Source organism: Sarcophilus harrisii, chromosome 4 (genome assembly GCF_902635505.1).
Source record: "Sarcophilus harrisii chromosome 4, mSarHar1.11, whole genome shotgun sequence".
NCBI classification, from domain to species: Eukaryota; Metazoa; Chordata; class Mammalia; order Dasyuromorphia; family Dasyuridae; genus Sarcophilus; species Sarcophilus harrisii.
The window spans coordinates 96686513-96708609 of record NC_045429.1 but is presented as its reverse complement, the minus strand read 5'-3'; the positions used below and the strand labels follow the sequence as shown (position 1 = coordinate 96708609).

Here is a 22097-nt window from a genome sequence, read left to right as displayed (position 1 = left end):
ATCCTACAGTCACAAATTCATAAAATTTTAGGGGTGCAAGTAACCCTCAAAATCACCCTCTTCCTTTCCTTCTCCAGAGGAGGAAGCTGAGGACCAATTAAATGAAATATTTCCCCAAGGAGCTGATTTGGGACAAGAATTCACATTTTCTGACATCCAGCCCAATTATCGTTTCACTTGTGCTACCTATTATTTGAGCCAAGAGAACACACACACACACACACACACACACACACACACACACGAGTCACTCTTACTTGGCAGTATGTTTAGAAACTGTTCTTCTCTTACCACAACTCCCTCCACACACATACTCCGTTTGGCAATACCAACCGCAGCTGGCATTAGTTGGTGGCCCAGCCTGCATCCTTTGATTGTTCTGAAGAAGTGAAGATTGCCAAAGGCCATTGTGTCAAGGCTTTGCCCAATCAGTGCCATTTAACTCCTGACCCCCTCCAACTTTTCATCTCACTGCTGGTCTTTCTGATTTCAACATACCTGGGCCAGGGAGGCACAGACACCAATAAAAGGGAACAGGACTCGAGCGAAGGACAGAAATCATCAGCCAGGAAGGTCTTGAATCTGGTCTTGAGTTGTTATCATGGGGCAAGCAGCAATCTGGACAGGTGAGTCAATACCAAGGTGAGCGTGAGAGTCAAAGGGACTGAAGGGGATGAAGTCAAATTGAGAAAGAGTAGAGGAGATTGTGATCGCTGATTAAGGGACTGCTCACAGTCCTTTAGGTTTGGTTGTTCCTGCCGGGAGGAAGAATGCATCATGGTGCAATGCAACGAGCCCTAGATTTGGATTCAGAGGACAGCCCTTTGTTCTTCTGTCCCTCATCCCCTGTATGATCTTGAGTGAGTGACAATCCCTTAGAAATCAATCACTTCCTGTTTTTATAAAAGGGAAAACTTGGAGTCAATGTTCAAGGTCACACAGGTGATCAGTAGCACAGCTATTTAAACCTGTCTTCCGACATCAAATCTGAGGGGTCTTTCCATCAGACCATATTATGTCATGCAGCTCCTCATTGATGATCTCCTAATCTCTGTCTCTGCCTCTCTGTCTTTATCTGTGTTTCTGTCTCCATCTCTCTCTTTCTCTCTTCTCTTCTCTTCTCTTGTCTTCTTTCTCTCTCTCTCCCTTCTCTCTGTGTTTCTCTTTTTCTGTCTGTCTGTCTGTCTCTGTGTATATATCTAATCTATATATCTGTTTCTTTTTCTGCCTCTCTCCATTTATATATATATATGAATATACATGCATATAACTGTGTTTCTCCCTCGTTTATATCTATCTATCTGTGTTTCTCTGTGTGTGTTTATATGTGTTTCTCTTTTTCTGTCTCTCTGTATCTATGTTTATATCTCTCTCTCTCTCTCTCTCTCTCTCTATATATATATAGATAGATATGTTTCTCTTTTTCTGCCTCTCTGTACATATATATACATATCTATATCTATCTATCTATCTATCTATATATATATATGTTTCTCTTTTTCTGCCTCTCTCTCTCTCTCTCTCTCTCTCTCTCTATATATATATATATATATATATATATGTACACACATATCTATCTCTCTATATCTATATATCTGTTTCTCTTTTTCTGCCTCTCTCTGTGTCTATCTATATTTATATCTATATCTATATATCTGTGTTTCTTTTTTTCTGCCTCTCTCTGTGTGTGTATATATATATATATATATATATACACACACACACATATCCATCTATCTATATCTATATATCTGTGCTTCTCTTTTTCTGCCTCTCTGTGTCTATCTATATTTATATCTAGATATCTGTGTTTCTCTTTTTCTGCCTCTCTTTGTCTGTCTGTTATCTCTGTCTCCATCTGTCTCTCTCTCCATCTTTGTGTCTCTTTCTCTTTTTCTGTCTCTCTATCTCCGTCTCTTTGTCTATCTGTATCTCTCTCTGTCTCTCTGCCCCCCCCCCCTCCATCTTCCCTTCTCTTACTTACTTTCTCTCTCTTATATTGTTTTAGGTTTGATTCTTCTGCTGTTGCTTCAGTACAGTAAGTAGTCAATTTCCCTGGACCAAACATTTGATTTCTGTCATCCTTTTCCCCAAGACCTCTAAGCATCACACCAACAATACAAACAAAAAAAATCAAAGACAGTTCCTTAAACTCATTTCTACAGAAACTTCTCTTCAAAAAGTTCAGTTCGCTCTGTCTGTCTGTGAGCTTATTCAATTTCCCAACTTCCCTAAGAGGGGAAGTAAAGATGATCCTTTATGCAAAGGGGAGAACAGGCAAAGAAAGACTGAGTAATCCTAAATCCAACAGCACATCTGTTCCACATGTCACTCTTCCTTCAGGCAGAAGAGGAAAGGAAATGGACTAAGTAGCCAGCTCAGTAGTAGGGTTGAAGACAACATAAGTGGTTCAACTCTCAGAGTCCTGAATTCTGGTTAAGGCTCTTTTTCCAGTCCCTGCAATGGCTGTGACATTTTATTTCTCCTGCTCCAATTTCCTCTCTCCCTACCCTTGTTGTGAACTCATCTTTCAGGCATGGCTGATTTTCTATGTCCCATTTGGAGTTTTGTTGACAATGATACTGTAATAGTTTGTAGTTTTCTTGTCCAGCTCATTTTTACTGATAGGGAAAATTGGAGGAATAAGGGTTAAATGATTTGCCCAGAGTTACACAGCTAGTGTCTGAGACTGTGTTTGAAGATAAATCTTCCTGATTTCAAGCCCAGTGCTCTATGCATTGCACCACCTAGCTGCCCTGTCCCTCCTCTTAGAGAGCTGCAAATTATCCACAAAGATTGTTCACATCTTGGAACAAGGATAGGAGGATGGTGAATATCTGATGATTAATGGAGGGGTGAGATGACTCCTTGCTAAATCCTAGTCAGAGATTTCAATTTTACCCAATTCATTTAAAAAAGACTCTGTTCTACAAGTGCCAGGCATGTTGGTAAGCAAAGATACAAAGACAAAAAGGAAAATGTTCCTTACCTTCCAGGAGACTGCATTCTAATGTTCTGCCCTGATTCCACATGACTTTTTATACTGTGTATACTTTGCTTTCCAACCACACTGGCCCAATAGCTATTCTCTGAACTGGATAGCTTGACCAATAGCACTGGTTTATGGGAAAACAGGGACTGGGACCTAGGTCTTCCAACTCCTAGTCTTGTTACCTTTCTGCTTTTGTGACAAAATGTATGTTTTAGACTATAAGCTCCTTGAAGACAGGAGCTATTTCTGTGTTTACCACATGGTACCTAGCACTTAGTAAGCACCCATCGAATGCTTTGGGATTCATGTATTGATCACCATCAGACAGTACATGAGTGAAGGATTTATGATCAATTTGCTACCTCTGTCATAAGGCAGCTAGATAATGCAGTGGATAGAGGACTTGGCCTGGAATCAGGAGATTTAGGTTCAAATCTGGCTTCAAACACTAGTTCTATGAACCTGGCCAAATCACTTAGCCTTGTTTGCCTCAGTTTCCCTATTTGTAAAATGATCTGGAGAAGGAAATGGCAAACCACTCTCATATCTTTGCCAAGAAAATACCATATATAGTCATGAAGAGTTCGACACAAGTGAAATGACTGACTCATATAAGCTACCTCTGTCACTGATTCATTATATGACCTGAATCAAAACACTTATCTGAAATTATTTCCTCATCTGTAAAATGGGGAAACTAAATCTACATCACAGGTTTGCTGTGGAGAAACAATTTTGTAAAATGTAAAACCATATAGAAATGTGAACTATTATCTCTCCTGATGCGGGATTTCAAGAATAAGCCTTCTAGATGAGACAGCTAAGTAATAACAGTAGATAGAATTCTGAGTCACCAATCAGGAAGAAGACTTAACCTCAAATTTAACCTCAGACTCTTATTGAGTGACCCTGGAAAAGTCACTTAATCTTGGTCTGCCTCAGCTTCCTAAACTGTAAAATGAGATTCATAATAGCACCAACTTCACAGGATTGTGTGAGATAATATTTGTAAAGCAGTTATCATAGTGCCCAGTATATAGTAGGTATTAAATAAATGCTTGTTTCCTTCCTTCCTAAAAAAAAGAGAAATAAATCATCTTATTAAATAGCTATATAAATATTCATAAACCAGTACTCTATAAAATACTAATTTGAAAAAAATAAAGAAATCTAGAAAAAAGAAGAAATCCTGAATCCTGGGGCCTCCTCCAAATTCTCATTTCCTTTTGGTGCTCTATAGCAACAGCAACAGCTAAAATTTTTGAATTGCTTTATAATTTACAAAGTATTTTCTTTACAATAACCCTGTACAGTGTTAACTCCATTTTAACCCCATTTTATGAAGGAAACAACTCTAAAGAGTTTGAAGTGACAAGATCGAACAGCCAGTAAAAGTGTCAGGGGTCGAGATTCGCCCCCACATTCTCCCCCCAGTTGGCCACTCAGCCTTGTTGATGATTAACTCCTTTTAGAGAAAGGAATCCCCAGTCTGTGCTTACTCTGCGGTTCTAGGAGCCAAACTGTTCCATGGGTCAGTAGCAATTTTGCTGGTAGATGGCTTCAAGTTGTCTTAGCTCTTAGAATCTAATTTCCTGTTCATTTTTTTGAAAGTCTTTTCTTCCTCTTGTCTGTACTCTAGACTTATAGTACTTAAAATTGAATATTTACTCTAACATTCTGGCTAAGATTCTTATCTGGGACTGCATTCTGCTGGTCTCCTTTTCCTTACCGCCTCAGGATTTCTGTCAGAAAAGAAAAGATGGAGAAAAGAACCAATTTAACTAACCATCTCCCAGAGAATCTTGGGAATGTTTCTGACCCTACTGTCATTCAAAGGCAGGATGATCATAGGTTTTGAGTTGGAACGAATCTTAGAAATCATCTAGACTGATCCCTTTACTTTACATAAGAAATTGAAGGCCACTTATACCTGACTCCCCCTAAATCACATATATAGTGAAAGACAGAAATAATATTTGAGTCCCAGTCTTCCAACTATGTACACATCCATTGGATCACACTAAAACTGTATCTTTTTTTTTAAAAAAAAAACCTATTTCTTTATGAATCATGTTGGGAGAAAAAAATCAGAACAAAAGGGAAAAAAACCACAAGAGAAAAAAAAACAGAAGAAAAAATTTTTTTAAAAAAAGTGAACATAGCATGTGTTGATTTACATTCAGTTCCCATAGTTCTCTCTCTCTCTCTCTCTCTCTCTCTCTCTCTCTCTCCCTCAATCTGGATGCAGATGGCATTTTCCACCCAAAGTTAAAACTGTGTTTTAAAGAGGCAATGCCCCAACCCAGTTTTGGGATCCAAAGACCAAGGACATAATCAATCTCCCCTCAGCATCCCTTGCTCTTTTCATCTTCCTCCAGAGTAGGGGTTCCCAGTTAAGCTTTCCCTCACCCTCACTTCTATTGGGTCTTCTATCTATTATGCCAGGTTCTGCTGCCAAATTGGTCTGCTACTTCACCAACTGGTCCCAATACAGGTCAGGCCAGGCAGCCTTCCTCCCCCAGAATGTGGACCCCTTCCTTTGCACTCACATCATCTACGCCTTTGCTGACATGAAGGATCACCGGCTCACCACGCTTGAGGCAAAGGATGTACAGTTTTACAAGGATTTAAACAATCTGAAAAGCAGGTGAGCCACATATGACAAGGGTTTGGTGGGGGGGAGAGAACCGGTGGCTCAAAGAGCAAGGAAAACAAGATATACGTCCTTTGATTTGCTACTCCAAGAAAAATGCATGCTCCACTTAAATAGTTATCTCAATTTCTCATAGATTAGCTAATCTTCCCTGGAGTTCCAATCTGAGTTCTTATTTCAAAACTCCCTATCTCCAGGCTAATTCCCTAGACTTCTCCCTGCTTCTGTTCTCACTACAGAGTTCCTAAAAAAGGTCTAGCTTCAGGCCATAGCCCTTGCAGATAATATAATCACATGAGCACTTTAATTTAGAACTAGACTAGGAAACCTTAATAATAATGAAAAGAAAATAAAAATATATTATAAAACATGATATATAAATATTAATAATAATAAACAGATAAAATATATTGCATTATAATATGTCATATATTAAATATATGATATAATAATTACTGACAATATGCTAGAAAGTTTGTGAAGTTATGGTATATACATATTTATTTATATATATATATTTATATAAAAACATACATGCACATGTAAACACCCACATATATATATATAAAACTCATTGATTCTTACAAGTCATGTGACATAAGTACTATAGCTGTGATTGTCCCCATTTTACAAATAAAGAAATTGAAGTTCAGAAAGTATTAGAAGGAGTTTCTCTTCCACGCTTTTAAAAAAAAACAGTCCAAAATATTTTGTTGATGCTTTTTTTGTCTTTATATCAAGGTCATTTCAACAACCTCCTCTTCCCTCTCTCCTCCTCCTTATGACAAAGAAAAACAATTAACAACAAAATCCAATTTAGAGCCAGTAAGTGTACATAACAGTGAATGTAATATTCTTTCCTATCAATCCTTTGCCATTTACTATGAGAACAGATACATTTCATTATCTATTCTTCAGAACCTTCACTGATTTTTCAGTTACTCAAGAGTTTAACTTCCTTCTAGTGATCATTTAATTACATTGTTGTCATTGTAAATATTGTTCTCTTAATTCTACTAATTTTGCTCAGCATCGATTCATAGAAGTTGTTTAGTTATCTTCCCACTTGTGACAGCCCACTGTGTGTTTTTCTAGGTTTTATTCTGAGTTAAAGAGAGAAATAAAATACAGAAATATCAAGAATAAGATGGCAGGTACATAATAGAATTCTATTTACCCTAGGTTATATAGGATCTGGACATGTGGAGCACAGCTTCAGTGAAAGTCTCCCAAACCTACATTCTCTCTAGGTTTGATACCCGCTTTGCAGTATTTGGCTCTCTCACTGTCCCAAAACAACAACAACAAAAAAACTATTCCTTTTTTTTTCATTTTAATAGCATTTTATTTTTTTAATTACATATAAAGATAGTTTTAATCTTTATTTTTGTAAGACTTTGAGTTCCAAATTTTTTTCTCCCTTCCTTCTCCCTTCCCTCCCTTCTTTTCCTTTCCCAAGAAAGCAAGCAATCTGACATAGGTTATACATGTGCAATCATTTTAAACATATTTCTATATTAGTCATGTTGGGAAAGAAAATCAGAACATAAGGGGAAAATCACAAGAAAAAGAAAAACAAAACAAAAATAGGATGTTTCGATCTCCATAATTCTCTCTGGATGTGAATGACATTTTTCATACCAAGTCTATTACAATTGTCTTAGATCACTTATTGCTGAGAAGAGCTAAGTCCATCATACTTGATCATCACATAATCTTGTTGTTACTGTGTACAATGTTCTCCTGATTCTGCTCATTTCATTCAGCATAAGTTCATGTAAGTCTTTCCAGGATTTTCTGAAATCAGTCTGTTCATCATTTCTCATAGTACTATAGTATTCCATCACAATCATACCACATCTTGTTCAACTATTCCCCAATTAATGGGTATCCCCTCAATTTCTAGTTTTTGTCACCACAAAAAGCTTCTATAAATATTTTTACAAATATGAGTCTTTTTTCTTTTTATTTGATCTCTGGCTCTCTGAGATTATCAATATTTTTTGAGTATAAAAGGGTCTTTAGACCAATAAGTTTGAGAAATCGCACCTTAATCCCTTTTTAATGCCTCTCTTGTCTTTTCCTAGGAATCCTAACCTGAAAATTCTGCTAGCCATTGGAGGCTGGAATTTTGGCACCAAGAAGTGAGTCATGGATTTCTGGGATCCACTAGCGGGATAGGGGGTCTTGATCTAGCAATTCAGGCAGATAAAGTCCTACTGAGCTGTGGTAGAAGGGAGACTGAAGGAAAAAACCTTCTAAACTCATGCACCCTACTTAGTACTAATGGAAGGTTAAGAGAAAGGAAAGGTATTGTGGGTAGTATAGAAGGTGTAGAGAAAGGGACAGAGATGATGATTACCTACTTGCAAGGAAGCAAAAAACCTAGTCCTAAGTATAGCATCAGGATGAAGAGAAGTTCTGTTCTTATAGTGGGCTTCAGTAAAATGGAAGCAAAGCAAGAATAGTCCTTCCTAATCTCTTTAAAAGCTGCTTTCACTTGTTATTTCATTTGATACTAACAGCAGCCCTATGAGGCAGGCAAGAGACCTAGCATTATTATAATTTCCTAGATGAGGAAACTGAGGATCACCAAGATAAAATGGCTCACTCAGAGCCACATACATAGATTGTATTTGATACAGCTAGGACCAAAATGAAGGAGAATTCTGACTCCAAATGCAGGAAGTTATATTGAGTTTCTCTCCCTTTATATAAAATGGAGTTGATTGAATTGTAAGGAAATCGGGAAGCCCAAAGGAAGAGAAAAACTTAAGGATTGCAGTAATTCTAGAAATGTAACAGGGAAGTAAAACAGAGGACAACCTTGAGATCTCCAAATCTTTACTTACCCTTCTGCTCTGGGGTTTGAGGACCTGTGGGTGAGGTGGGAGGGGGCTGGGTTCCTCATCTATAAAGGATTCCTCTCAGGTTTGAGTCTCTGGTTCAATGATCCCTGTTCATTGTAGACCTGGAATTCTTTTTCTTTTTTAAATTCTCCATGCCAGGAGGTGGCAGTCAACTCCCTCTAAAGAAAGGACAACTTTTTCTGAGCTGACTGAATAAATGGCTAGGACTGAAGGGAATTTTGAGAAAACAGGTCTTTGGAATGTAATATAAACAAGATGGGGAGCTGGACTATGTGTGTGTGAGAGACAGAGAGAGAAAGAGAGTTTGACAACTCCAGTCTCTTTCTTCCCTGAGAGAGTTCCAGTCAAAGAGAGGGTGGGTCTATATATCTTTTTACCTGCAATTTGAGGGGTCCCTCTCCCTGGCTCCAGGAGAAAGAAGGATTGAGATCCAAGCCCTGTCATTTATTTTCTGTCTGATTCTGAACAAATCTGTCTCCATCTTTTCTCCCAACTTCAGTTTCCTCTTTAGCAAAGTGGACCCTAAAATCCTACAATCTTAGCAGAAGAGTGTAGATTTAAGGCCAGAAGAGAGGCATCTACTCCAACCTCCCCATTTAGAGGAAGGGGTGTGTGTGTGTGTGTGTGTGTGTGTGTGTGTGTGATAACTTGCCTAGCAATGCAGAGCATCCGCACTCATTGCCTTTTTCTCTTTGGGGTTCCTCACAGGTTCACAGACATGGTGACCAGGCCCGAAACCCTCCAGATTTTTGTCCAGTCAGTCATCAGCTTCCTGCGTCAATATAATTTTGATGGTTTTGACCTTGACTGGGAGTACCCAGGCAGCCGGGATAGTCCTGCTATAGATAAGGAGCGATTCACGTCTCTGGTAGAGGTATGGTGGGATGGGGTGTGGGGAAGCAGGTGAGGGACATCTGACCTTCCAGCTCCCAGGGGAAATGGGTAATCCAGCATGGGTGCCATGAAGTACCCCCAAGGGGATCGGGGGCTGCCCTAGCACCTAGGTGAGACCCCAGGTGCTAGATTCAGGCTCCAGGCTGCCCCTTTGGGTCAGAACTTTATACCATGTTACCCATGGCTCTTGACTGTCACAAAGGAAGGCAAAGGGGTACAGTCAAAAGTCAAGATTCTGGGTTCAGGTTCTACTTTTGACACATACATGACAGTCAGGTAATCAGTCAATAGATATTTATTAGGCACCTACCTAGAACTGGGCTAAGTGCAGGAGATATAAAGATAGAGAAAAGACAGCCCTTGCTGTTGAGAAACTCACCTTTGAACGAAAAAGGAAACACGCAAACACTATACAAACAAGGGAAATACAGGATAAATGGGAAATAGTCCTCAGAAGGAAGGCTTGAGAATTAAAGAAAATTAGAAGAGGTGGCTTATAAAAGCATGGACTTGAAGGAAGGAAATGGAGATAAGGAGGCAGAGCATTTCAGGAGTGGGGAACAAATGATCAGTGAAAATTCTTTTGTTATGGGAGCAACCAGGAGGCCAGGGTTCACCTTGCTGGATCCCAGACTGCACAGAGAGTAAGTAGTGTGTGTGTGTGTGTGTGTGTGTGTGTGTAATGAGGTATAAGAAGACACGAAATGTAGGAAGAAGATTAGTCATAGAATGCTTTGGATACCAAACAGAGCACTTTGATCCTGGAGGTGATAGGCAGGTCATTTAATTTCTCAGTGTCAGAAAAAGCCCTATAAGGCTATAAATTGTATATCTGGTGTTTTACATTGGTAGAAAGAGGTTTCTTTGAGTGAGTTTCCTGCATTGAAGAAATCACAAGTTTGGGGGGGGATTAAGAAACAGATCTCCCCTTTTGGGTGAGGGAGAAAAATGGTTAACAGGCTCCCAGATATGGTGCCCATTCTTGCTCCTTCCCAGACTTTCATATCCTCCCAGAAGGGAGGGGAGGGGAACATTATTATGCCATGTGCATTTTGGTATGATTTAACCCTATCTATCTCCCCAGAACCTGCACAACGCCTTCCTCCAGGAAAGCCAGAATTCAGGAAAGAACCGGCTCCTTCTGAGTGCAGCAGTTCCTGCAGGTCGATATCATGTGGATCGAGGCTATGAGGTCCAGAAAATTTCCCAGTGAGTCTCGGACCCATGGGATGGAAGGGATCCCTAGCACATATTTGTTCCTGAGGTAATGGGCAACAAGAAATGGGAGAAGCAAAGGGCAACCATGCTCACCAGTTTTTGTGAACCCTAAAGGTCATTTTGTCCATCCCCTTGCCCCCAGAAAAAATCACCCCTTCCTCAGGTCATCAAACACAGACCTGAATCTTCCACCACTGGTTCCCTGATATAGCAGCCACCCACAATGCTTCTTAGACCTTTTCTGTCTTAGTTGTCTTTGCTTGGAGACTTCACCCTTTCACTCCCCTCCTTACGTGACAACTGCAGGTCTCTAGATTTCATCAACCTCATGACCTATGACTTTCATGGCACTTGGGAAAGAACCACTGGTCACAACAGCCCCTTGTACAGGAGGCAGGCGGAAAAGGGAGGAGCAGCTGAAGCTAACATTGTAAGTGATATCCTGGAGCCTGGATAAAGCCTCAGGGTCCCCTGGGATTGTTTGAAGAGAGACCAAAGTCAGCCCAGCAGTTACTGGGGAGAGTTGTTAGGGTCAGGGCTCCTGGGAGTAAGGTCTTCAAGCCTCTTGGATGGTACCATTCAAGGGCACTGAGGGAGACTTCATGATATCTCATCCCTCAGGGAAAGTGGAAGCAGTGTAATCCTAGCATAGATTCCTAAATTCCCATGTTCATTCCAGGTTCTTAATTTTAGAAGCCAATGTTTCTCTGTTTTTAAAAACACCTATGAATTTTTTTTTACTTTTTTTAAAACTTGTTTTGATTTTATTCTCTCTTCTGGGTTAATAGCCCTTGATATACATACACACATATAAAGTCCCATCCCTAATATATTGTTTTACATATATATGAATATATATATAATATGTTTACATATATTTATTATATGATATATACATTATATGTTATATAATACAATTATATCATATCATTTCATATTATATTATATATATTCTGATTTAGTATCCCTTCATATATACATATGCACATATAATGTCCCACCTATGGTATATTGTTATAATTATTATATTTTTATATATAATAATTTTATTACATATATATATATTATATATTGTATGATATATGATATATTTTTATATATATTCTGGTTTAGTCATCCTTCACACACACATATAAAGTCCCATCCATAGTGTATTGTTATATATATTATGGTTTTACATATAATGTATTTATTATATGATATATATATTATATGTTTTATAATACATATATATTTATTCTAACTTAGTAGCCCTTCACATATACAATATAAAGTCCCATCTATGGTATATTGTTATATATATTATATTTTTTACATATTATATAGCATATAGTGTATAATATAAGATATATATATATATATTCTGATTTAGTGGCCCTTCACAAATACACACACATTTTTATAAAGTCCCATTCTTAGTATATTGTTAATTCCCCTAAGACTTTCCTTCAACACTTCTATCCTCTCTGCAGTCTCTGGGGAGATGCTCTAAGGGAGGTCTAGTAGTTCCTATTCACCTGAAACTTCTAGTCAGATAGAGGAAACAATGTCCCTGCCCTCAGGGACCTTCCAGTCTTATGGAAGGAAAGGGAAGATTCTCTTGACATCAGACACAAATATCAATGAATAAGGTGACAATCCTATCTAATGCTCTGCTGTTAAGGAGACACAATACAATAGAGTCTCTGGTTCCAATAGCATTAGTTTAGAAAGTCTTCTTAAAGGAGGTGAGTTTTGAACTAAGTTTACATGAAGGAAAGGTCTTTGGCTAAAGAGAACAAGAACCTCTTATGCAAAGGATTTACCCAATTAAGAGGTCAGCAGTAAGTGAGGGAAAGAGGAAGGGAGAAAATCCCAGAGGATCTAAGTCATCAAATTCATTTTTCTCATTTAACAGATAAAAATGGAGGTCCTGAGTTGAAGTGACTCCCTAAGGCCATGTGTAGCCTGTAAATAAAAGAATGAGCATCATAGTTTGAGAACCAGAAGTCAGTGAATCCAACCCTCTCATTTGCTGGAAGAGAAATTTTAGGGAGTTCAATAACCAATATAGGGTCACGCAATTAGTAAGTGTTTCAGGTGGAATTTGAACACAGATTTTCCTGATGTGAAGATTACCGTTCTGCCTATTATACCATCAGGCTTCCAAGGATTCGAAATCTTTCTTCAAACTCCCAAATCCAGAAATCTTTGCCACCATGTGAAGACCAAGAAAGAGCTCAAACAGATTAGTGCATTTAAAAGAGACTGGGATGGGGCCTTGGTAAAGGGATTTCTAAGCACTTTCTAAAGAATTGCCTCATCAGTTTCATGGGAGCCCAACAAAGCTTGGTTTGGGGGAATCTTTGTCTCTCCTCTTCCCAGGTTCTAACTAACTATTCTGCCTTCCAGGATTTTGCTGTGAACTATTGGCTGGAGAAGGGGGTCCCCCCCAACAAAATGATCTTGGGCATGCCCACCTATGGACGGAGTTTTACCCTTTCCTCTCCTTCAGACACAGGCGTAGGGGCCCCCGCTTCTGGGGCTGGGACTCCTGGTGTCTTCACTAAAGAGGGAGGAACACTGGCTTTCTATGAGGTAGGATAACCAGTCCTCTAAGGTTGAAAAATAAGGTTGGGGTTTAGAGTCAGTTAAAAAAAAAGGGGAGGAGGGAATGGAGTCTTGAGAAATAAAGATTCTTCTTTACCCCAAGCCCCCTTGGATGAGGATGCTACCATATTGAACAATAAGCAGATGGTACCCATTCTTGTCTTCCTACCATGGAGCTTCATTCTGAGGTTAAAGTCTGCTCCCAGCTCAAACTAGAAATGATTTTAGTTCTATTCAGAGTTCTGGAACCTTTATTGTCCCAGTTTCATTCCATTTATAAATAATTCCCCATGATGCTCAAGGACTCTCCTCAACTTTTAAGGATGATCCATACTGGGATCTTCCCATTTTGGACACTCCACCAGCACTAGTATCTGGAATTAGTTATAACAGAGTGAGGGGAGAGGGGAGGAGGGGATGAGGCAAAGAATTCTAACTCTACTTTTGCCTACTTACCCCCATCTATGCTTATCATCTGTTCTTCCAGGTGTGCACGTTGAAGGGTGCTACTTTCCACACGATAGAAGAACAAAAGGTACCTTATGCTGTCCAAGGCAACCAATGGGTAGGCTTTGATGATGTGGAGAGCTTCAAAACCAAGGTGAGCATCCTATAGGATCTTCTACATTTATAAATGTGAATCATCAAAGGATTTATAAATAATAATGATATACTAATAATAATAATCATTTGCTTATTCTTATATTTGTTGGTTTGGAAAAACTATAATTCCATACATAATTACAAATGAAAAATCTCAGTGTGTTCTAAACAATAATCATTGTAAAACCAGATTAGTTTTGATTTGTAAACTTTCTCTTTCTCAATTGCATTTTCTGAAGGAAGTAGCTGTTGGGAACTGGGGTTCAGTCAAGGGTTTTAAGTTTTCTACATTTATCCTTTGGATCAACCATCAACTATTGTTGGCTAGTCTTATCCTACAATAATATTTATGCAGAGGATGTCCCCTGTAAAATATATTTGTATCAGAAATAAGGCAGGGGGAGTCTTCTATAAGATGAGGGGGTTGGAATAAATCTGTGATGAGTGAAAGATGAAATGACTGAGGAAAACAAAGGTTCTCTCTTCTGAAAATATCAACTTATTAAGCAATGCATGCTAATTGATCAACAAATTAAGACCAGACCTCCTCAGCTAAGATCTGGAACCCAAATGCAGGGAAAAACTTTAATACATTCAGAACAATCAAATGATAGGCAGGTAAGTAGTGCAGTGGATAGAGCACCCGTCCTGAAGTCAGGAGGACCTGAGTTCAAATGTGGTCTCAGACACTTAACACTTCCTTGCTATGTGACCTTGGGCAAGTCACTTAACCCCAATTGCCTTAGCAAAAATAATAATAATAATAATCAAATAAAGGTAATTAATTAAAAGGAAACAATACCACATTAGGTAATCTGATTTCTAAATAGAGCAAAGATTAGGGACTTTCCAAGTTAGGAAGGGGAGAACAAATAGATGAAGTTGCCTGACTCCAGAAGAAGAAGTTTCACTTCTTTCAAGTGTTATAAATAATCAAAGGAACATGGAAACAATAACTAATTAACCAGTATAGACACGGTTTTCAGATATTTGAATTGTTTAAGGTCTATAATTGTGAGAAAATTCCTTGCCCAAGTTTTTGGATTTTACGGGGTTCTAGGTCAGCATAACCTAGTCCTTGCTTGGAGGTCTCTAGGTAGCAGAGAAAGGTGTCATTTCTCAGCCATGCAAGGCTAGGTTCAAACAATACAATAAGACTTTTCCTCAATTTCTACAAGTGAATAAAATTTTCTCCCAAAAAGTATTTTAACTAGAGACATAATTGAATCAAAAGAGAACTGATAGAGTTTTTTTCACAAGAGAGAATTACTGAAATCCCACTATTAACCACTTGCTATCCTAATCCCCTCAATTCCCTCATATTTATTAGAGGCACCCTTGTCTTGGATTTGAAGGGCTAATTTTAGAGGCTGGAGAGGTCATTGATCTCTCTTAGTCATTCCTCAACATTTATCAGCAAATGTTCTCTAAATGGATGATTATATGGTAGTCATTACCATCAAGCAATTAAAAGTGAAAGTACAGTTAAATGAATAACTTACATATTCAAGTGACATTTATTAAAGGTTTTAACAGAGGTGGCTTTGGTGCCAAGTTAACAAAGTAGAAAGCTAGAATGTGATTGCTTCTAATATTACTCCTGGGTATCTGAGAAATCTTCATATATTATTAGCTCCCCCGTTTATGGAGGGCAGGCAGCTCTGAATTTTCTTTCAGTTTGATGATTTAGCAGCTTATCAGTAAATGTTCTGTTTTGACCGCCCTCACTCCCCAAGGTTTGAGGAGTGCTGAATGTTCAAGGTGAAGACAACTGAGCTCATGAATAGTCTTTCTGAACGGGTGATTGGTCTTCCTGGAAACTTTTCCTTGGCACACATTCAACACTCTCAGTAGCCTTAGACACAAGCAATTTTATCTGTATGGGAGACTTGTGCTGGACAGTTTTTTCTCAATTATCCAAAGATGACCTAAGGAGTTGAGTGGGAGGAAGTGGGGCAGAGCCTGTTCAGTAAGACTTTTCACAAAAGTTAGGAAAGGGGGGGAAAGTGGCTTTGCATTTTTAAAAGAAAATTATTAGCTCAATATGATACACTACAAATAACCTATGTGGGTTTTTTCCCCCAGGTTTCACTGGCAGTTTTAGAATACATTAATTAATTAGTATAACCAATTCCCCCATAGGGACTTCTTCCATCCCTTAGACTAACTTCCACAATAAGAAATTAATAATCAGTAGCATATCAGGTGGGCTATAGCAATCATACAAGGTACTAGTTAAGAATAGTTATAAATAATCTTCCAGTCTTAACATTCTATGAATCTAAGGACCTATAAAATGACCAGAACTTGGTAGAGATTAGAAACTAAAGTACTGCAGAGTTATCAAATAATAACACAGAAACTAGGAATGTCAGAGTTGGAAGAAATCTCAAAGATCATCTAGTTCTTAACCAAAGGTTCTCGAATTTTTTTTAAATTTTCAATAGTATTTTATTTTCCAAATACATGTAAAAAATAGTTTTCAACATTCATTTTTGAAGACTTTGTGTTTCACATTTTTCTCCCTTCCTTATCTCTCCCCTCCACAAGTCAGCAAACAATCTGAAATAGGTTAACCATGGACAATCTTTACATAATTCCACATTAGTCACGTTTGTGAAAGAAAAATCAGAATAAAAGGGAAAAAACCTTGAGAAAGAAAAATAAAACAAACTCTCCAGAAAGATGAAAATGGTATGCTTTGACACATAGTCAGTCTCCATAATTCTCTCTCTCTCTGGATGCAGATGGCATTTTCTATCCAGAACATGAATTTGTTTTATCAAATATCTTGATATTTGATATTTAAATTCCAATATAATTGATTTCCTTTATAATTCTACATATTTTATTTGCATTCTGAGAAGGGTTCTGTAGGATTCATAGACTGCCAAAGATCTCCATTAACACACAAAAAGTTTAAAATCCTTGGTCTAGTCCAGTACTCTTATTTTAGAGATTAAAAAAACTGAAGTGATGAGAGGTAAAGTTTATCAGACCACCTAGCTAAGAGATATAGCTTTTCTCACAAAATGACTAGCTCTGAAATAAAAAGAAATAAAATACTTGGCTAAGAGATGTAGCTTCTCTCACAAGGTGGCTAGCTCTGAAATAAAGGCTGCTTTTCAGATGGTACAACTGTAGCTTTAAAATGCTCCTTGTACCCAAGTCTTTCAGCATCTAATCCCCTGGCCTAAGGGGCCTTTGTCATACTTGCCCATAATCTTTTCCTCTCTTCTCCATACTAGGTTGGATATCTGAAGCAGAAGGGTCTAGGTGGAGCTATGGTTTGGGCCTTAGATATGGACGACTTCAAGGGTACCTTCTGCAAGAAGGGTCCATACCCACTCATCCAGACACTGAAGAGGGAGTTGGGTGAGTAAAGTGAGGTGAGAACTTTTATAAAAGTTCTATTTGCCCTGGGAAACAAAAAGAAGCAAAAGACAGTTCCAAGTAAACAAATACATACAAGATAAACAGGAATAGCAATTGTCCTATTTCATCTCTTATCTTTTAAGGGAACCTGTGCAGTCAACCTAGGGGTTTCACCCAAGAAGGTCTTAAAAGTTATTATGGAAACTTAACTACAAGGTATCTGATGCTACCCAGCAGACAGAGCACTGGGCTCTAGTCAGAAAGTCTGGAGTTCAAATCTCCAGCCGTGTAAATCTGGGCAAGTCACTTAATCTCAGTGTCCGAAACTGTAAAATGGGGCTAATAACAGCACTTATCTGGCAGGAGGATCAAATGAGATCATATTTATAAAGTACCTGGCACAGAATAGGTATTTTTCTTTTTCCCTAAAGCCTCAGTTGGTTACAAAATATTAAGATTTAATATTGTACCAGTGTCTTTGATAGGGTTGTTCTTAACCTTTCTTCCTAGGATCAGATACTAATTCAGTCACCAAGCATTTATTTCATTTTTTCAACAGCTCTCCAATGCACCCTTATTCTTCTGATTAATGTAGGCTTTCATCACTTCACACCTGGATCATTGCAATAGCCAGCTGGTGGGTCTACCTGTCTTGAGTTTCTTTCCACTCCAATCCATTCCCAATCCAGGGGCCCATTCAGCCACCAAAGTGATTTTCCTAAAGTGCAGAATTGACCATGTCATAACACACACATTTCTACTCAGTAAATTGCAGTGGCTCCCTAGATCCAGATCAAACACAAACACTCCATTTAGCCTTCAGAGTCTTCATAACTTAGCTCCTTCCTGTCTTTTTCTACCTTACTCCGTATCAGGCACTCTTCAGTCTGATGATATTGGCCTCCTGGCTGTTCCACAAACTAGACAATCCATCTCTTGACTTTGGTCATTTTCTCAGCTGTCTCACATACTTGCAGTGTTCTCCCTCCTCCTCTCAGCCTCCTGGCTTCTTTGGGTTTCTTCATGTCTCAACTAAATCTATAGATAACATTTCTCAGTCCCTCTTAAATCTGGTGCCTTTCTTCTCTTAATTCCTTCCTGTTTATCTTATATATAGCGCATTTGTATACATTTATTTGCTTGGAACTATCTTTTGATTTTTTTTGTTTCCCCGGTGCTTGGCACATTGTTATTGTTGTTGTTCATTTCGCTGTATTTGAGGTTTTCTGGGCAAATTTGCTGGAGGGGAAATAGCATTTCCTTCTCCAGCTCATTTGACACACGAGGAAACTGAGGCAACAGGGTTAAGGGACTTGCTCAGAGTCACACAGCTAGTGTCTACTTTCTATCAGATTTGAACTCTGGAAGATGAGTCTTCCTAAGTCCAAGTCTGATGCTTTGCCACCTCAATACTCTCCCTCTTTTTTTTTTTAATGATAATGATTTTTAAAATTGATATATGCCTGGGTAATTTTTCAACATTGTCCCTTGCACTCACTTCTGTTCCAACTTTTCCCTTCCTTCCTTCCACCCCCTCCCCTAGATGGCAGGCAGTCTCATACATGTTAAACATGTTAAAGTATATCTTAAATACAATATATGTACATATATTTATTTGTACAGTTCTCTTGTTGCACAAGAAAAATTGGATTCAAAAGATAAAAATAACCTGGGAATAAAAACAAAAATGCAAGTAGTCCACATTCATTTCCCAGTGTTCTTTCTCTGGATATATCTGGTTCTGTTCATCACTCAATACTCTCTTTAGGGGCATGCAAAATGGGATTATGGAATTAATAAATATAGTTTGAATTTAGTTTGTATATTCAGGGGGATCTGGAAGCCTATTGAAATTCTAAACTTGAATTGAATTGGAATTGGAATTGAAATTGAAACTCTAAGGTTTCAATTGCATTATAAAATAGTAAGAATTAATATTATAACAGTGTCTTTGTTCTAGTGTTTTCAACTTCTTTATTTTGTAGAATCAGAGAGAATCTCAAAACAAATAGGATTATTTGTACATCATCTCAAACTGGGCTGCATTTCTTTTAGAGAATAAACCAATAATTTTATAGAGGAAATATGCTTTAGTTAAAAAAGTGTCCCTTACTTTATTATGGACTAAGTCAAGAAAGGTAACCCTTTTTCCTCCATCTTAGATTTAACAAAAAGAGCGAACCCTTTAGTTTTTCAGGAAGACTCATCATCTCCAGGGGTAGGTCTAGTATTAACATTGTTTTTATTTTTAAGTAGTTCAAAACCCCTAAACCTAAACATGTTTTGTTTCATCTTGCTTTGTGGAATTTTGGGTTTTGTTTCATGATTGTTTTATAAAATGTAAGTAGATTTTAGTTAATTCCAATTATGAAGTGAAACTTGACTGCCTGTCTCTCTAAGCAAGAATTCCTGCATATTAATAAAATGTTTTTGACACGCTTTTAGCTAAAAAACACAGGATACCCAGTTTTTCTTCCACAAGGTGAAGGAGATCAGACAAACTAGCTGTAATAAAACAATTCAAGCACTACAAATCTGGTGTAGGATCCTGCCTGTTCTGGTTAACTGTTTGTTCTAAGTGACAGGTACATCTCACCTTTCTCTGGCTATGCAGTATGGCTGTTCTTATCTCTATCTGTGATAGTTCTCTGTGGGTCATATCCACACTCAGGATTTGGAGAAATTGAGGATGATTTTTCCATTGTCCCCACAGGAATCTCCTCTGCAGGTGAAAGCCCCTCTGCAAGTGAAAGTCCCTCTGCAAATGAGAGCCCTTCTGCAAGAAAGAGCCCCTCTCCAACCCAGCCTTCCAAACCCATTCCAGGAGGAAACACCTTCTGCGAAAACCAAGAGAATGGGCTCCACCCCAACCCTCAGGACCCTGCCACCTTCTACAACTGTGTGGGGAAGCGGACATTCAGACTCTCCTGCCCTGCTGGCCTGGTGTTTAATGATTCCTGTAAGTGCTGCGACTGGCCTTAAGTTCAGAAGCTCATTCTGCCAGGCCAGAACTCATTCCTCTGGTTCTGCTGCCCACCTTGGGGAGTCAATCTTGGTGCTCATTCCCATCAAGCACAATACTCCCCTTCTAAGACTTTTCTCCATCTCAATTCAGAGCCCTGACACGAGCAAGGATTCAGCTGTTCATGGCTGTATTATACACTTTCCATTTTGTTTTTTTCCTTATTAATCCCAGATCTGTACTTTGGGTTCCTAAACCTCCGTTCTCTCTAGATACAATAAATTGTAGCTCTTTCTTCTCTCATAGGAGAAATATGAAGTTAAAATTGTTCCTCTGTGTTTTTTTATCTCTCACTGAAGATCTCAGAACTTCAAGTAGATTTCAATTTAACCTCAATAGTAACATTAAGTATCAGTAGGGACCACAACTGTAATCAGGGTGGAGTAAATGGGACTTTTCTCCAGGTGCCACCAATTAGGACCACAAGGATGGGAGCAAGGCTACAAAACTACCCACAGACGGGTGATGGTGTATGGGGGATGAAGGGGGAGCATTTGGGGTACCCAGGCTGCCTGGCACATCTTCCACTGAGCCTGTCCTGTGACTTGTCTTATTTCCACCAGATCTTGGGAAAGTTGGAGCCGGCCATCTATCTCCTTTACTTGTAGGGCTCCTAAGGTTCATATAATCTCACTGCCTTGTACCCACACTGAGACCAAGAGGAAGGGGGTAATGTGGGGTATGGAGAGGGAACAAGGGAAAGGTCCCAATTTTTAAACCCCTCCAGAGATTATGGGAGGATCCAATCCTTAGGACCAGTAGTATTCCTGTAATTGTCATGGGTCAGGGCAAGAGGGAGGAACCAGAAGATTTGGGGAGATTGCTGCCTTAAATTCCCACAGACTTGGGTTCCATATTGGTCCTAGAACTTTTCCTCAGAGAGATAACAGAAGCCAGGACTGTACATTGGCTCATAAATAATGGGCTCTCTTTTGCCATTCCTTATGGGCACATGCATGCTAGGGTGCACAAACAGGGTGGGAGTAAGACCCCTGGGGCATATCTGCATCAGCTTAAGACTAGATTAGTGGATGGACTTACCTAAAGCCTCCACATCCCAGTGGAAGAATTCTTTGTCGCCTCTTGCCTGGAACCTCACCTACCATCATCATGTTCTTAAAGTCATTTCTTAATGGAAACAGGGAGAGCTGGGATGGAGGATGGGGGTAGGTGGATGGGAAAGGGTTCCAGAAATTTCCAATTCTACTGTATCATATAGGCTCTGTAGACCCCAGCTTCTTAAACTGTAGGTGGCAACCCCATATATGATCTTATAACTGAATGAAAGGGTCATGAAATTATGATTATCAGTAAATGTTCGACTTGCAAACTTGTTATACACTTACATACCAGAGTCACATAAAAATTTCTTGGGAGAAAAGGGGTCTTGAGTGAAAAAAGAGTAAGAAGTCCTGATCTAGATCACCCCAGCAGCTGCTGCTTCTCCTCCCACTCATTTCTCAACCCCTTGCAATTTAACTTCTGACTTCATCATTTAACTGAAACTGTGTTCTCCAAAGTTACCAATGATCTTTTTGGATTGCCAAATCCAAAAGCCTTTTCTCAATCCTTATCCTATTTGTTCTCTCTGCCACTTTTGACACTATTTACCACCTTGTTCTCCTAGAAACTTTCCACCTTAAAGGCAACTAGTTTAAGCCAGTTGGTCTTGGTACTTGCTAGCTGAGCAAATCACTTAAACTCTAGCTATCTCAGTTTCCCCTTCTGTAAAATAGAAATAATAGTAGCCCTCCTTATATAGGATTGTTATGAGAATCATATGACCTATCTAGCCTCCTGTACTCCAGCCCCAATTACCAACAGGCTGTTAAATATTAATGTACTCATTTTATTTCACATGTGTTTATTAAATGTTTGCTC

The 22097-nt window shown here is 38.8% G+C and overlaps 1 protein-coding gene across 2 annotated transcripts; it reads left to right on the top strand.

Annotated features, from left to right (window-relative positions):
* Positions 1-319: 319 nt before the first annotated feature.
* On the top strand, positions 320-20481 carry CHIT1 (chitinase 1). Of its 2 annotated transcripts, none has more exons than XM_012547789.3 (11): positions 320-626; positions 2009-2038; positions 5438-5639; positions 7733-7789; positions 9224-9389; positions 10494-10618; positions 10934-11057; positions 13019-13204; positions 13704-13817; positions 17068-17208; positions 19908-20012. In XM_012547789.3, exons 1-10 carry the CDS (start codon positions 602-604, stop codon positions 17200-17202), a joined length of 1164 nt encoding a protein of 387 aa, XP_012403243.1. In that variant the 5' UTR covers positions 320-601; the 3' UTR covers positions 17203-17208; positions 19908-20012. The 2 variants fall into 2 exon arrangements, with proteins under 2 accessions (XP_012403243.1, XP_012403242.1); XM_012547788.3 differs by having other exon boundaries at positions 322-626; positions 17068-17194; positions 19908-20481.
* The last annotated feature ends 1616 nt before the right edge of the window (positions 20482-22097 follow it).